Consider the following 14,870-nt stretch of genomic DNA (forward strand, 5'->3'; position numbering starts at 1 on the left):
TAGGGCTGCAACTACATCAGCTCTGAGGTCTTGCTTGCTTGTTTCTAGGTCAGCAAAATGTGGGGAAGACCTTAACAGGATGGTGGACACAGGTGGGCAGAGTAGCCATCAGCACAGTGAGCCCTGCAGAGCTGTGGTAGCCCTGATTAGTGATTTTTTTTTAAGGGGGAGACTGATCTGAAGGAAGTCTCAGTGAAGGGGTCCATGTTGTAGCCTTTCAGATGGACGTGGGCCTTTCGTTGTGGGTAGGGGAAATCCCAGCCTGGATGGTAGGAATCTAATAGCTCCCCAAACCTCTCCTGCTTTATAGTGCTGTGTCTTTGTCCAGGGTCTATGTGTGGGAGACCAGACCAGGGCAATGGGACTCTTCAAAAGCCAAGCTTCAGCTAAGTGGCTCTTTCTCTTCTACTCTTTGCAGAATGAAGGGATTGTCTGATATGCAAGACTTGAAATACATAACCCCAGTGCGGCGTTCTCTGCGGATAGAGCATGCCATATCCCGTTACCCAGAGATGCTGAGGGAACATGACACCGTGGTGTCTTCCCTTGATGAAATAATAGCCATGGAGGATGTGAACCAGGTTGTGTTTCGTAAAAATGAGGCCCTACTGGAAGAGGAGGAGCTGGAACTTTAGGCTGGTGGTGTCCACAAGCTTCATGGCCTTCTGTTATGGTTTCCTCTGCCTGACTAAAGGGGAGGCCTGTAAATATACTGGGGGAAATGTGTAATTGCCTTTTACAGTGTTACTACTCTTAATAAATGTACATACCCTGTGACACAGTATAACCTAGTGCATTGCCTACTGGCCTGGGACACAAGGTGGCTGTTTTTGGCTCTACTCCTGGCCTGCTGGGTGACCTTGAACAAGTCACTTCACCTGTCTGTGCCTCATTCCCCATCTATAAAATGGGGGAGAATAATGCCGAGCTCCTTTGTAAAGTGCTGTGAGATCAATGGATGGAAGAGCACTGTGTAAGACCGAGGTGGTACTGTGATGAACAAACTAATGCTGAATACTTTGAGCCATTCAGTAGCAGAATAGCAGGGTCCTGATGAGCCAAGAGGGGACACCAGAGCAAAGCAAAGACCTTGCAGAGAGGCCCTGGGCTCTAATCCCACCACATGGGCAGGGCTTCTCAGCATGACTAATGTTGGCACCTCCAATAGCTTTGTGCCTCTTAAAATGGTGCAGAAAAACTCTCAGGATTGACTGAGAGCAACTGGTTTGGCTGCAGTATTTCAGTGACCAGTGAGGAACTTCTTCCAAACTTGTGGTGACTAAGGCCTTGGCTACACTTGAGAGTTACAGCGCTGGTGATGGCTCACTCACCGTCCACACTGGCAAGGCACATACAGAGCTGTATCTCCCTGGCTACAGCGCTGGTCGTAATCCACTTCTACAAGAGGAATAAAGACTATAGCTCTGCTGATGCAGTGCTGTCCCGCCAGTGTGGCCACCAAAAGCGCTGTTATTGGCCTCCAGAAGTATTCGGCAGTATCCCAGAATGCCAGTTCTAGCCACTCTGCTCATCAGTTTGAACTCTACTGCCCTGGCCTCAGGTGACCAAGCGTCAGACCCGCCCTTTAAATTCCCTGGGAATTTTAAAAATCCCCTTCCTGTTTGCTCAGCCAGGTGTGGAGTGCAATCAGTGAATCTTTCCAGGTGACCATGCCTCCACGTGCCAAACGAGCCCCAGCATGGAGCAGTGGCGAGTTGCTGGACCTCACCAGTGTTTGGGGAGAGGAAGCTGTGCAGTCCCAGCTGCGCTTCAGCCGTAGGAATTACGATACCTATGGGCAGATATCAAGGGCCATGCTGGAAAGGGGCCATGACCGGGACGCACTGCAGTGCATGGTTAAAGTGAGGGAGCTGCGGAGTGCCTACTGCAAAGCTCGCGAGCTAAACCACCGCTCCGGTGCTGCCCCCACAACCTGCCATTTCTTCAAAGAGCTGTACGCGATACTTGGGGGTGACCCCACCTCCACTCTGAGGACCACCATGGACACTTCAGAGCGGGGCGAGGAGGAGGAGGAAAGTGAGAATGAGGGTACTGGGATAGGGGGAGACATCCCAGAGTCCCTGGAGGCATGCAGCCAGGAGCTCTTCTCAAGCCAGGAGGAACGTAGCCAGTCGCAGCAGCCGATACTTGGTTGAGGACAAACAGAGGAGCAGGTTCCCGGTAAGTGGCTTTTATTTTCAGGATGGAAAATTTTGGGGAGAGGAGGGAGAGTTAGGGCTGCATGCATGCATGCCTAGATGCGGAATAGCGCATTGATGTGGTCCATCACATCGCAGTAATCGGCCTCGGTAATCTCTTTGAAAGTCATCCAGAACGTGGACAATGCGCTTGCACAGGTTTATTGAGAGAGCCACTGTGGTCCTTGTCCCAGTTAGGCTAACGCATCCATGCCACTGTGTCGTGCGGGGTGGGGGGACCATTGCAGCACACAGGCAAGCTGCATAGGGCCAGGGCAGAATCCGCATTGCAGTAGAAGACCCTTCCTTGCTTCCCAGGTGACACTCAGCAGCGAGATATCTTCCAGGATAAATTCCTGTGGAAAATGTTGGGATAGTGTTCAGTGTAGGTGCCCTCTGTAGCTGTTGGCACTCCCCAATGCACAGAAACCCAGAGGACAGTACAGCCCTGAAACAATCAGTCCCCCTTGCTCACCATTTCGGGGCTCCCATGGGTTATGTGCACTCTCTTTGGGATGGGAAAATTATGCTATTTTGAAGATTGTATGTGCCCTCCTTAAGTGCGGGGGAATTACTCTGTCTGGTATAAACAGTGCTGCCTCTGTTAAGTGTTGCATTTTGCCTTTACAGATGCAACCTTGAGATCTTGGCTGTCTGTGTTATCACCGGCTGAGAGACTGCAAAACCTCCGGAAGAGACCACGAAAAAGCAAAGACGACATGCTGCACAAAGTGATGCATCATCTCTCACAGAGAATCAAAAAGCGCAGGAGTGGAGGGAGAGGGAAAGCAGGATCTGCAAGGAAAACGCAGCGCACCGGAAGCAAAGCACAGAGCGGCTGATAAGCATCCTGGAGCGCCAAGTGGACTCTATCCAGGTGCTCGTAGCCATGCAGGCGAAGCACTACTGCCCCCGCTCTCCCCTGCACCCCTTGTCCCAAAGCTCTTTCCCTTGTGCCCCCATGTCAGCTCCAGCCCCCCTTTCCCCAACATCCGGGTTCTTACCACCACCAGCTGCCTCCAACTCCTGTATGTTCACAACCAGCCCTGAGAACTACGACCCTTACCCTCTGCACTCAACCCCCATCACCATGCAGTATAGCCATCCTGAAGTGCAGCAGTCATTGCACAGCACTCCAGACAGGACATATGCAATTCTGTGATTGTATAGTTCCCCACCCCACTCCCTTGCCCTTTTAGATTCCCAAAAAATTGTGTTTCTTTCAATTAAGTAATTTTCTTTTCAATAAATGAATTCTTGGCTTTGAAAACAGTCTTTATTATGACATAAAGTTAAAGATACCTTAGCCCAGGAAAGAAACAGGCACTGCAAATCAGCTTAGCAAACACAGATTCCTACAAAGATTGTAACCACTGCACTTCACTCCTGTGCAGGGCACCAAACATTACTGTTAGTTTTCAGCCTCAAATTCCTCCCTCAAGAAATCCTTAATCCTTGCAGCCGTGTGCCCTGCCCCTCCGCCCCCTTCCCACAACCCACAGCACCAGAATTGGAAGAGGTGCTCTGTGGGATAGCTGCCCATAATGCACCACTCGCAACACTGCTGCAAATGTGGCCACAACAGTGCACTGGTAGCTGTCAGTGTGGCCAGACTGCAGCGCTTTCCCTACAGAGCTGTACGAAGACAGGTTTAACTCCCAGCGCTGTACAGCTGCAAGTGCAGCCATACCCTAAGTATTTCTAAAGCAGCTTGTCTGTTCAATACCTAGAGGGGGTCATGCATGGTCCCAGTCTCCACACTGAGTTGGGGGCCACACAGACCCTCTCCCTCCAAAGACAGTACCCAGTGGTCTTATTTTGTAGTGTCTTTATTCATAAACGAAATTTAAAAAAATGTATACAATAGCCTTAAAAATTCTCCCACCCTGGTCAAATTCCTGCATTCTCAAAGAGTTGCCTGTGTGCTTTGAGCCATGAAAGTCAATGCAGGAGCAGCTCTGCACACAGTCTAGGGTGCTCAGACCCAAAGGAACCTCCCTTCTCTTCCCTCTCCCTCCCCCACCCCCCAATCACACACACACACACACTGTATTCTCCATCTCCTTCTACCTATGGATGTAGGGCCCTCTCAGCACTGTTGCAGGGGTAGATGGTATATACACTTGGATGCTGCTGTGATCTGGATGCCTGTTCATTCTGTTGGATAGTCTTTGCACCACTCTGGTAGCTGACTTGATTTAAATTTACAATCAGGAACTTTCTCTGCCCTGCTCTGGAAGGCTGCAGTGCTAGGGCACAACTGCATTTCCAGTGGATCCATCATTTAGCACCAAAGGGAAGAAGTATGGAGCTTGTGACTTGAAAGCTGTCAGTTTTGAGCCTTATTGGGACAGCGTGGATTCTTTTATTCCCTGAACAGACCTAGGACAACCTTCATGCACAAGCCTTTTAAAAACGGTACTCAGTTTGTGGGAGGGGGTTGGGCACTATCAAACATCCCTGCTAATATAAATGCAGTGGTGCTGCAGAGTGTTTCCTGAAGGAGGAGCTGGGGTCCCAGCTCAAAAGAAATCTAGCTATTCAATTTATACTGAATGAGAGTTCACATTGCCTGGGGAGATGGCAGGGGAGTGGAGGCAGAGGGCACAGACCAGCACTGCCTGCTTCAAGCCCCAGAATCCAGGTTCAGCCACAATCCCCAGAGAATCAGAGCTTTCTTTTCCCATCCCATGTAAGAACAGTAGAATCGGTCAGGGTCACTAGCTCCTGGCTTGTAAGGGATGAGTATCTGACTCCAGGAACCCCACCACTGTAGTAGATTCTCATAAAGCAACAACTGCTACATGAGTCAATCTAGCAAAGGAGAAATCAGAGTGGGCACTGGACAGAGAAACTAGTGTACCACAGATTCTCCTGGTGCACCAGCAGCAGCGTCTTACCCTTCCCTGGCTCCTGCAAGCCTTTCTGCCTCAGAGGCAGTTGAGGGGATACCTGGCCATGAACTGTCTCCACTGACTCAATCCCTGGAGGAAAACGCAAACAACTGCTGGATTCCAAAGAGCCCCCTTAGGCACTGGCAGCTAAGGCCAGACGGGCAGGGATAGTTGGTGTGCAGTGTTTCTTTTCAGAACACTCTCCCGTTTCACAGGATTTTGATGCCTCAGAAAAATGCTTTGTTCTGGGTTTGGCGTCTGCCGTCCAGTCAGCAATCAGCCCATGGCCCGGCTCAGTCATCGTCGTCATTCTCAGCCTCGTCAGTGTCCTGAAAAATGCCTCTGAGGGTCTGAAATGAGAGACGGTTGGCACAACCTGAGAGCTGTGTCCATGTCACTGCTGCTCCAAAACCCATTCGCACGGAATAGGAGTCTGATCCTGCCCAACTGCTAGTTCTGGTTTGCCAAACTCCAGAGCCACCACTTCCCTGCTGTGCCTGAGTCTCCTTACACAGCAGTAGGCAAGGGCCTCCAAACCTCTCAGCTGCGCTTTTCAAGGTGACACAGCAAGCCAGAGGTACAGGCTGCTCTGTGGGAATGCTGGGCTGGAGGCTGTGCACGTTCCTGCTGCAGCCAGGCTGCTGCTGGGGAGACAGCCCCCAGTGGAGCCCTGCACAGGACTATATTTTTAATGCTACTCCTCACTTACATTAAGTATTAAAACCTTTTATTTTTTAAAGGTAAAGTGGCTCTGTATTGCTGAAATTCTGTTCATGCCAAACTGATGAGATATTTAGTGTTTCTTGCAAATTCCCAGTCTGTTTTTTTCCCCCACGCAATCCCACCAGCAACATTTTACTCACTCCCGCTCTTATGGAAGTGGGTCCTGTGGGATCCCAGGCCTGCTGCAGGGCTCTAGCCCACAGCCAAACGGGGTCCAGGGCAACCTGCTATATTTGCCCCTCAAATCTGGGGGGAGACCTTCAAGTTTTCTGAGTTACTAAACATTTAAAGGACAGAAGACAGCAAATCTGTGCTGGGTTGCAGCATCTCCCCAAGCCGTGAGCCTGGGCCTGGGTAAGCTGACCCAGCAGCATCTGGCTAACCTGATTTGATTTGCGTGTATGATGCACCAAGTCAAAAAGGAGATCAGGGAGGCAGTACAAGGCTTGGGTCGCTAAGCCCTGCAGTGCTCAACTCAAAGCTTTGCTGGATACTAAAGAGCCCAAAGAGAATTGTAGCTTCCTGTCTAATCCAAAGACAGCCAGTGGCCTGACTTGAGTACTACAGGCAATTACTTGGCTGATCTCCTGCTCCGCTGCCCCATAGATCTCACTTTACTGGCTGTGAAGCAGAAGTTCTGCAAAGGTGGAGGCACAAGCGTTTCCCACAGGGTGTGGGAGCGAGTGTGGGCTGGGGACATTTCTTCAGGTGCATCACAGGCACAGCCTTAGCAGCCCCTGGCTCCCATCACATGACCTGGCCTGAAGCCCCAAATCATCTTGGCTTGCGAGGGCAGGTTGGAGTGACACTGCAACCCATTCTGATTAGGAACAGGCTGGCTTCAGTGCACCATCCCCTAGGGTTTAATTAGGTGGGATATTTGCATGAAAACAGGCTATTTCCTGCTCTGGCTGCTTTTCCGCACCAGGAGAGGGATTAAGGGAGTTTGAGGCCCCTGTCACGCAGATGGCTCAAAGGAGCCCAGCATCCAGGCCATCCCCAGCAGTCTGAGTGGGATGGCTGCAAGCTGGCTGGCACCATGGCTTTAAGGAAACCCAGCTGCAGATGTAGCTAGGGCATGGCCCTGTCTTTGGTTGCTGGGCCAGCCTGCACCTGGAGGCAGCCATTGTGCTGGGAGGTTGGTACTGCCTGTTAGGAGACACACTCAGCACACCTGGAAGGGGTGAGGGCTGAAAGCTGGGAGTGTGTAAGGGTCTAACTTGGCTCAATGACTTGTTTGCTCACCGACAGCTGCCAGGGCCTCACTATGCTGCAGTACCCATTGCCAGAGAACAGGCCCAGCAGGGCTACCTGGGCAGAACAGTCACAGGCATCATTACCGGCCAAGTGCTGTGCAAAAGCCCAGCTCAGAGAGGTCCAAGAGCCAAGATCCAAACGCATCTGATCATCCCAGAGAGCAGTTCCCGCTCTGGGGCTGTATTGAGTTTTGCTGGACGTGTCTACTCTTCACACTGTGGGTGAGGTGTCCTTGGCACTGCCCCGCAAGGGCTACCGCAACCCTCGTAGGTCAGAGGGAAGGGTCAGCACTGGTCAGGAAATCCACCCCCATTGCACTCCCACCAGGGCCAACAGCAGCGCTAGTGTAGACTGGCACAGGCTTTACCCACTCTGGGCAGGGGAAGAAGGCTCATGCCCAGTCCAACTGCTGCTACCATCCATGGAACTGCAATGGTAGGAGGCCTTTGGAAAAAGCTGGAGCAGCCCCAGCTTCAGGGTGCTGATGACATGGCAGGGGCTGCTTGGTGGCTAGAACACGGTCAAGGAGTAGCCCGTGGGCTGGATGCAAGGCGGCTGAGCAGACAAGGTGGGCAGTGAGAGGCAGCAGGAGCCCAGTACAGAGGCTGATGCCCTCTAGTGGTGGGGAGAGGGTGGGGGAAGCTGGGAGAGAAGCAGATCAGCCCAGAGGGTGAGAGGAGAGAGAAGCCAGGTGCAATGAACGTAAAAGGTGGAAAGGTGAGAGATGAAAAAGCACAAGGTCAACAGTGCAGCCACCCCCGGGCAGGGAGAAGAGAGGCCCCAGAGGTGCTAGCAGTGTTACCGACACCCACCCACCTGGTGGCCGTGGAAGCTGAGCTGGTGCAGCCGATGTCCCGTTTACAAGCCCGACTCCCTGAGCTCCAGGTGCATATGCTCTACAGTCGATTCATGTGGCATCTGTGGGAGCAGGGAGAGCATTTGCACACAGATTTTGGGCCCTGAACTTTGTTTCCCAGGAGTGAGCCCAAGCTTCTCCAGCTCTACACTGCCCTGTGTTGGGTCCCCACCTCGTGAGCTGTACCAGGGTAAATCTAGGGAAGCAGCAACTGGATGGACCCAGTGGTATCTCCCCACCATGCCTAGAGGTACCTCCCAGCCTTTATACATCTCCTTCCATAGAGGGCTTCAAAAGCACCTCCCACATGTTAATGAAGCCTCACAAGAGGGGTCAATAGCAGCATGCCCACTGGAGAAACTGAGGCCCAGAGAGTCCCTGGTAGGGCTGGGAATAGAGCCCTGCTCTCCTGGCTTCCAGCTCAGTGCCTGAGCCACAAGGCCTTTCTTGCCCTCAGCAGTGCCAGCTGCATCCTGCCCTAGGGCGAACCTGATCCCATTGGATGGCCTTGTTGAGTTGCTCTCTGGACTATGGCCAAGCTCCCAGGACAGGCCAGCCGGACTAACCCAGGGGCAGAGTCCTGGCCATCATCTCCCTCTCTAACCCAGGCTCCCTGTGGACCCAGCCCATCTCCTTGCCCCAGCTTTGCTCTGACCAAGTGCATACCAGCACAGGCGGTGCACAGAACAGGTAGCTGAAGGGGTAGTAGAGGAAGTTCAGGAAGGAGGTGGCGTAGAGGTCTGCATAGCGCATCAGCTCGTTGGCAAAGAGCGTCTGGTGGGAACCACAGTGGAAAAGGCTGCCCATCTTCCCGTAGCACATGTCCATCTTGTGGGTGACATTCTGCAGGAGACAGCAAGTGAGTCAGCATGGCCTGAGGCCCAGTGCTGCCCTGGCTCTCCAGGGAGGAGATGGGGACCTGTCAGTGTAGGACCCTTTTTTAAATGGAGACTCAGATATAGGACAGACACCGCAACAGAGACATCAAAACCAGCACAGGTGTATGCTCCAGGGGACTGGCCAATGCTCAGGGATATGTACCACAAGGCCCAACAAAGTCTAGGGAATCCCTGCCAGGGACCCCCAGACCCTACTGTGTCAGGCCCTGCCTGCTTCCTCCAGTGCTAGCCCCTCCGGCCAGGAAGCTCAGTCACCACCATAGCAGAGAGTCGCTCTTCTGCCTGGCAGAGCTAGCTCAGATTTTGCTGCCCCTTTGGCACCAGCCTGGCACCTACAGTGTTCATTCCTTGTGCCCCTCCATGCAGAGATCAGCTCCGGCAGCAGAGGATTTGGGTGTCTGCTTCTGCAGAGCAGAGCCACAGCACCAGCAAACAGCAGGAGAAGGCACCCAAGCCTGTCTGACATGGGAAAGGGATCAGGAGGTGAACTCAGGGACCCCAGCACCAGGCTTGACCCCCCTCCAAACGGCAGCTATAACTAGACACAAGGAAGCAGAGATCATTCTGTGACCCAGCTGGGACCTGCTGTGGGCCAGGAAGCCAGGCCCTGGGGGCTGGGCTGGGCTGCTGCTCACTGCCCTGGTAGGGGAGCAGGATGATCCAGGAGCACCAGCTGACAGTCTTCCCTTCACATCTGCCTTCCCTCTCCCCACCCCTTCCCAGTGGCATGGAAGGAACAGGAAGCAAGTTTCTGCTCTCTCACTCCCTCAGCTCTTAAAACAAGTGGCAAGGCCCCAAAGCCTCTCCCTGAGCCACAAGCGCTGGGTACCTGGATCTGGTGCTTGATGGAGCTGATGTCCGGATGCTCGCTGCTGCCACTGTCCAAGGGCCTGAGGAGAGCACAGCATGGCACCAGGGTGAGTGTTACAGTCCCAGCCCCTCCAACCTCCCAGCCGCTCCCTGCACAGTGCTCTGGGCTGAACAAGAGCAAGAGGGGGCCATTGCTACATGCCCACAAGGCGGCCCTGTTAACATCCAGACCTGGGCTGATTCTGCCAAGTGCGTGTCAGATGCCCCAGAGCCCTCCTCATGCCAGGAGGGCATCCCACCCCACCCTACCTGGGTGTAACTGATGCGAGGGACAGGACTGAGGCCCTGCCCCTTTGTGCTCCCCAACTCCAGGACGGGGCATGGCGCAGCCCTCGCTCGGTGCTAACAAGGGGTTGTTAATTTCTGAGGCTCTGCGAGGGAAAGCATCAGGCCCCTGACAGATTGGCACAGTTGACAGCAATAAGCAGGCATCAGAGGCATCAGAGTTTGGTGCAGTGGGTGACTTACGTTGGCGGGAGCAACGTTGTAGTGTAGACATAAGCTGCCGTATGCTGCCCTAACTCTGGAGTGGAGACCAAGCCTAAGTCAGGTCAGCCTTGGCTGAAAGCAGTGAGGCTGCCCCTGGGATAGAGGAACCACCTCTGGCTGGAGAGCGCTAGCCCAAGAGGAATGAGTAAGCGTGTACTAATGGGGTGGGGTCTAACCCCACCATTTCGCAACCTTCCCTGCAGTATTCACATCCAGGCCAGTCTGGAATTCACACTCTCCCCCTCCAGCTGGATTCACTAGCAACAAAACTTCACATACGCAATGGGCCCAACAAATTCAGCCGCGGAGATGGTTACTCTCCGGCACCAGCAATGCGGAGAACAGCGCAGGCGCACAGAGAGGCCTCAACCTGCTGCCGTTGAGTCACTCTGAGCTCACTCCAGGGGCAAGTTGGCCCACAGAGCGTCTGGCGCCTTCCCCCACTGCTGGCTGGCATGCGAAGCGGCCACTCGCCTTTACTGTTTCATGGGGAGATGGGGTGCGGCTGCTTCTCTTTCGTTCCAAAGCTGGCAGCGTGACAGGCTTGTTGCTCTCTGACTCACTGGCTAGAGAGCAACAGCTGATCCGTGTCTGCACAGAGCCTGGCACAGCAGGGTTCTGGTCCATGCCTGGGGTCCTCAGGCACTAGCACTGCACAAACAATAGATGATGGACATGGGGGCAGGAGGGGCCACTTTGAAGTGATCCAGCCAGGGCACTCCAGGGAAGCGCTAGCTCATTGCCTAAGGAGATCACTATCCCTGTTGCACAGATGGGGAAACTGAGGCAGCCAGAGAGGAAGGGGCTACATGGTGATTCAGTGGCAGATCTAAGAATAGAACCCAGGAGTCCTGCTCTAACCCACTAGACCCCACTCCCCTCCCAGAGCTGGGAACAGAACCCAGGAGCCCTGGCTCCCAGTCCTGGCTTTGATCTGTATTTCTCATTCCCCGTGCAAGGTGCTGCATGGGCACAGAACACAGGGCCTGGCCCCAGGGAGCTTACAACCTACCAGTGCTCCCTCTCCAGCTCTGCTTTCCCTACACTGCCCTGGACACAGAGGGGTCTGGTCAGCTCCCGGCATAGGCTCTGCACCAGAGGGTGTTGCTGCTGGCCTTCCCCTTGGTTATTCAGTCAGACAGCCACAGGTTTGCCCTGTTCCAAATGCAGAGAGAGAAGCTGACATGTTCCTGTCACGGAGTCACCGGGCGATGCTCTGGAACTGCTCCCCACTAAGCCAGTCAGGACTTTGGGGAGCCTCCTCTCCCTTGGAGCAGACTTGTTCAGGGCAAGAAGCTCACACGTCTTCACCTCCTGGGTCTCTCCTTGGAGCATATCAGATCCTCTGCCCCTCCGTGGGCTCCCACAGCGGCCAACCCCAGGCGGGGTCCTGGGGAAGCCACAGGTGGTTCCCCCCACTTGCAGTCAGACGTGACTGCTCAGTGCCAGCAAAACAGAGGTTTATTCCGATGACAGGTGTAACGAGGTCTAACACAGAGCTTGTAGATACAGCGAAACACGACCTCGGCCGGGTATTCTGGGGGCGTGAGCCGACCCTCTAGGCTGCACTTTCACTTCCTTATCCCCAGTGTACGCTCCGTACTCACCAACCCCTCCATCCCATCCTCCCGCTCAGCTCTCTTTCCCGGGCCACGGAGGTCACCTGATCCCTTTGTCTCAACACGCTGCAAGTTTGGCAACTTTGGCAGAGGAGGGCCTAGGCCATCAGTTGCTTAGGAGACAAGCAGTGCCAGGCATTAGGTGCACTGGCCCTTTGCTCTGCCAGATACTTAAGAACTGCCTAGGGGACACTGAGGCACCAACACAGTATTCAGAGCAAACATTAGGAACAGTCCCAGTTCGTCACAGTTCCCTGCAGCTATGGGCTCTGTGGTGGGGAGGAACCAAACTATGGGTCTGACTCTGGGGTCTGAGCCCCCAGTCAAGCACCAAGTGACCTTCCCCCACCTCTCTGCACTCAGGCTGCGCCACGCAGCTAGAGCTCAGCTTCTCTCCTTCCACTTACTGGTATAGCTCCGCCAGCAGCACGTCCAGGCTCCGCAGCTCCTCGAAGATCTCTGCAAACAGAAGCGGGCGAGAGGGGAAGCACGGGGGGTGAGCTGGGAGTGATGTTCTCTGTCAGTCCTGGCTCCCGACAGCCCCGGCCCGCCTGGGAGTCAGACACGGATCCTTTCCCCAGCTGCATGAAGCTCAGCATAGCTCAGTGGAACTGGGGCGGGGGGGGGATTGCAACCCAGCACAGGCCAAGGACAGCTGGCCCAGACCCCAGAGCCAGACCCACAGCTGGATGCAGCACTCCCAGGAGCCCATGGTGACAGGATCAACCTCAGCTCAGGCCTTCTCTGCGCTGGCCCATGGCATGAAGCTTCAGAGAGGTGCTTTGCTGTTAGTCTGTACCTGCTCAGGGGGTACGCAGCCCCAGGAGGCAGGGGGGGAAGAGGTTCCCCATAGCGGGGGGGCAAGGGGAGAACCAGGCATGGCTCTAATGCTTCCCTCGGCCTGGGCACTGGCTGTAGGGATTCCCAGCACTTTGCCACCACCACCCCCACCAGCCCTGGGCACACCACCCCTGCCCCATGCTCCCCCGCCCGGCGCCCAGGCCAGGGCACTCCTCACCGCTCTTCTCTGTCCACACATGCAGCTCTCGGGCCAGCTCGGGCACCACTAGGAGGGTGTGCCAGCCCTGCCTCTTCTTGGACTTGAGGATGTCCCCGAAGATGAAGTCCCCGATGTAGAGGATGTCCTTGCCCTTCACCCCCAGAAGCTCGCACACCATGTCCGAGGAGCCTGGAGCAAGAGGACCGGAGATCAGCGCCTGTGGCCTGAGGGCACACTCTGCCCCCAGGAGACCATGTACTGGGGGAAGGTCCTGGCAGGATTCCTGGGGGCTGGCAGAGCAGCTAGAGGCCCTGGGTCAGGGGGCGGGTGGGGCACCAGGCATTACCTCCAGAATAGACAGCGCAGTGCTGGAGGGGTCCGGGGTAGGTCCCGATATGCAGCTTCCCCGTGTCCTGGAAGTAAACACAGGGTGTTACACTGGGCAGATAGCGAGGAGCCATGCACAGGGGGCTGGATTCTTGAGCACAAGGGGCCCACTCGGCAGGCCCGGGGGTCCCCAGCTGAGGGAGGGTAAGGGCCATGCACCCTGCTGGCTGATCCAGGGAGCGGGGTGAGGAGCGTGCTGCATGGGATCCAGTCCGATGCCACTCAGTGACTCAGACAATGGCTGCTGGGTGGAAGGGATGGAGAAAGCAGCCCTCAGGGAGTGGTTGGAGGGCCCAGGATGGAGACAGAGGCCTTTACTGCACCCCACGCATGGCAGAAGCCAGTTAGTGCAGGAAGGGCACTAAGGCAAGGGCCGGAAGCTCCCACAGCAGAGCACAAGCCATTTCAAACCCATCCAACACCCCAGCCTAACCAGCCAGCACATGGAATTCCAGCTCCAATGCCCAGCTGGCTAATCCATGGGCGTGACTAACATTTGCAGCTACACCAGCTAATCTCATGCTTCAGGGCACAGAAACTGACCCCTTGCAGAGGTCAGGCAAGTGCCGCTCACTTCCCACAGTGCTTGGTAGGGCGGTCTCTTTGCCTCTGGAGCAGCAGAACCAGGATTGTGGGGTAACCAGATCCGTGCTCTGCTCCAGTCTTGCACTGCCAGCAGGCCCTGTCTGGCTTTCCGGGGAAGTCACTGCAGTGGGGGCCCTACCGTGTTGACCTGCCACAGGACGGTCCCCTCGGCGAAGAAGAGCGGCTTGCGCGTGTCCACGACAATCAGGTCAAAGCAGGAGCGCCAGGGGAGCTGGACCTGCAGGGAGACACCAGGTCAGGGGCCCAGCGGACACACCCTTCAAAGTCGCAGCTCACGCTGCTCCTAGGTCGGGGCCCACTAGGTCCGAGACAGACTTCCCACCCCAAATCGCTAGCACTCAGTTCTCCTGCAGCCAATCTCAGCCTTGCAACCAGTGTCTAGGTGCAGCGGTCAGATGCCACGGTGATGGCCAGATCTCCCAGTCCACCTCAAGAGCCACAGCCCAGGAGCCATCCCCCCTGCCCCGCAGTTCCTCCTTGGGGTTCATCCAGACTCACCTTGTCTCCTGGGTCAAAGGTGAACAGGTACGTCATTATCGCCTGCCAAAGACACAAGTGTGGAGTTGGCATCAGCTGCGCTGCACAAGACGCTCTGCTTAGGAGCAGCAGATGAACAGCACTCAGAATACATACACTGAAAGCTGGGCTGGCTGACCAGGGCCCGGCCCTTCCCAAGGGAGTGGGAAGCCGCGCAGCAAGTGCTGTGGTCACACAAAGGCTGCCCAGCCTGGCACCAGCCTGTGATGGAGTAGGGGCTGTCTGTGTGGGGGATGGGAGAGCAGGGGATGTCTTTAGGTGAGGGACAGGATCTTTAAGCCTGTAACCTGAGCCAGGCAGGGGGCAGGGGGTTCAGCACCTTTGCCCAGGAAGCTGGACAAAGGGATCGGCCGGCAGGAGGAGGAGCAAGTCAGTTTGGGTTTGGAGCCGTGGGGCGGAATTCAGGGTATCCTAGCTGGGATCCAAGCACCCTGAACCCCCAGAAGGACTGGAGGGAGGAGTCCTGACTGTGCCTGCAAGCTCTGCTGTAACCTGTGTTCCTGTTGTCCAATAAACCTTCTGTTTTACTGGCTGG

The 14,870-nt window shown here is 55.3% G+C and overlaps 2 protein-coding genes across 2 annotated transcripts in view; one reads left to right on the top strand and one right to left on the bottom strand.

The window, feature by feature from the left end:
* Positions 1-3,468, top strand: part of CKAP2L (cytoskeleton associated protein 2 like) — a 34,932-nt gene extending 31,464 nt beyond the window's left edge. The window contains exons 9-10 of the mRNA XM_032790345.2: positions 419-2,181; positions 2,829-3,468. Coding sequence (XP_032646236.1) covers positions 419-635 — 217 coding nt within the window. The 3' untranslated portion in view covers positions 636-2,181; positions 2,829-3,468. The remainder of the gene's footprint in view (positions 1-418; positions 2,182-2,828) is intronic.
* Positions 3,469-5,058: 1,590 nt separating this feature from the next.
* LOC116830710 (5'-nucleotidase domain-containing protein 4-like) overlaps positions 5,059-14,870 on the bottom strand; it is a 35,675-nt gene continuing 25,863 nt past the window's right edge. The window contains 9 exon segments of the mRNA XM_075062700.1: positions 5,059-5,442; positions 7,889-7,990; positions 8,595-8,771; positions 9,657-9,717; positions 12,213-12,264; positions 12,824-12,994; positions 13,152-13,218; positions 13,917-14,015; positions 14,297-14,338. Coding sequence (XP_074918801.1) covers positions 5,386-5,442; positions 7,889-7,990; positions 8,595-8,771; positions 9,657-9,717; positions 12,213-12,264; positions 12,824-12,994; positions 13,152-13,218; positions 13,917-14,015; positions 14,297-14,338 — 828 coding nt within the window. The 3' untranslated portion in view covers positions 5,059-5,385.

The sequence above is a fragment of the Chelonoidis abingdonii genome, chromosome 2 (assembly GCF_003597395.2).
Source record: "Chelonoidis abingdonii isolate Lonesome George chromosome 2, CheloAbing_2.0, whole genome shotgun sequence".
NCBI classification, from domain to species: Eukaryota; Metazoa; Chordata; order Testudines; family Testudinidae; genus Chelonoidis; species Chelonoidis abingdonii.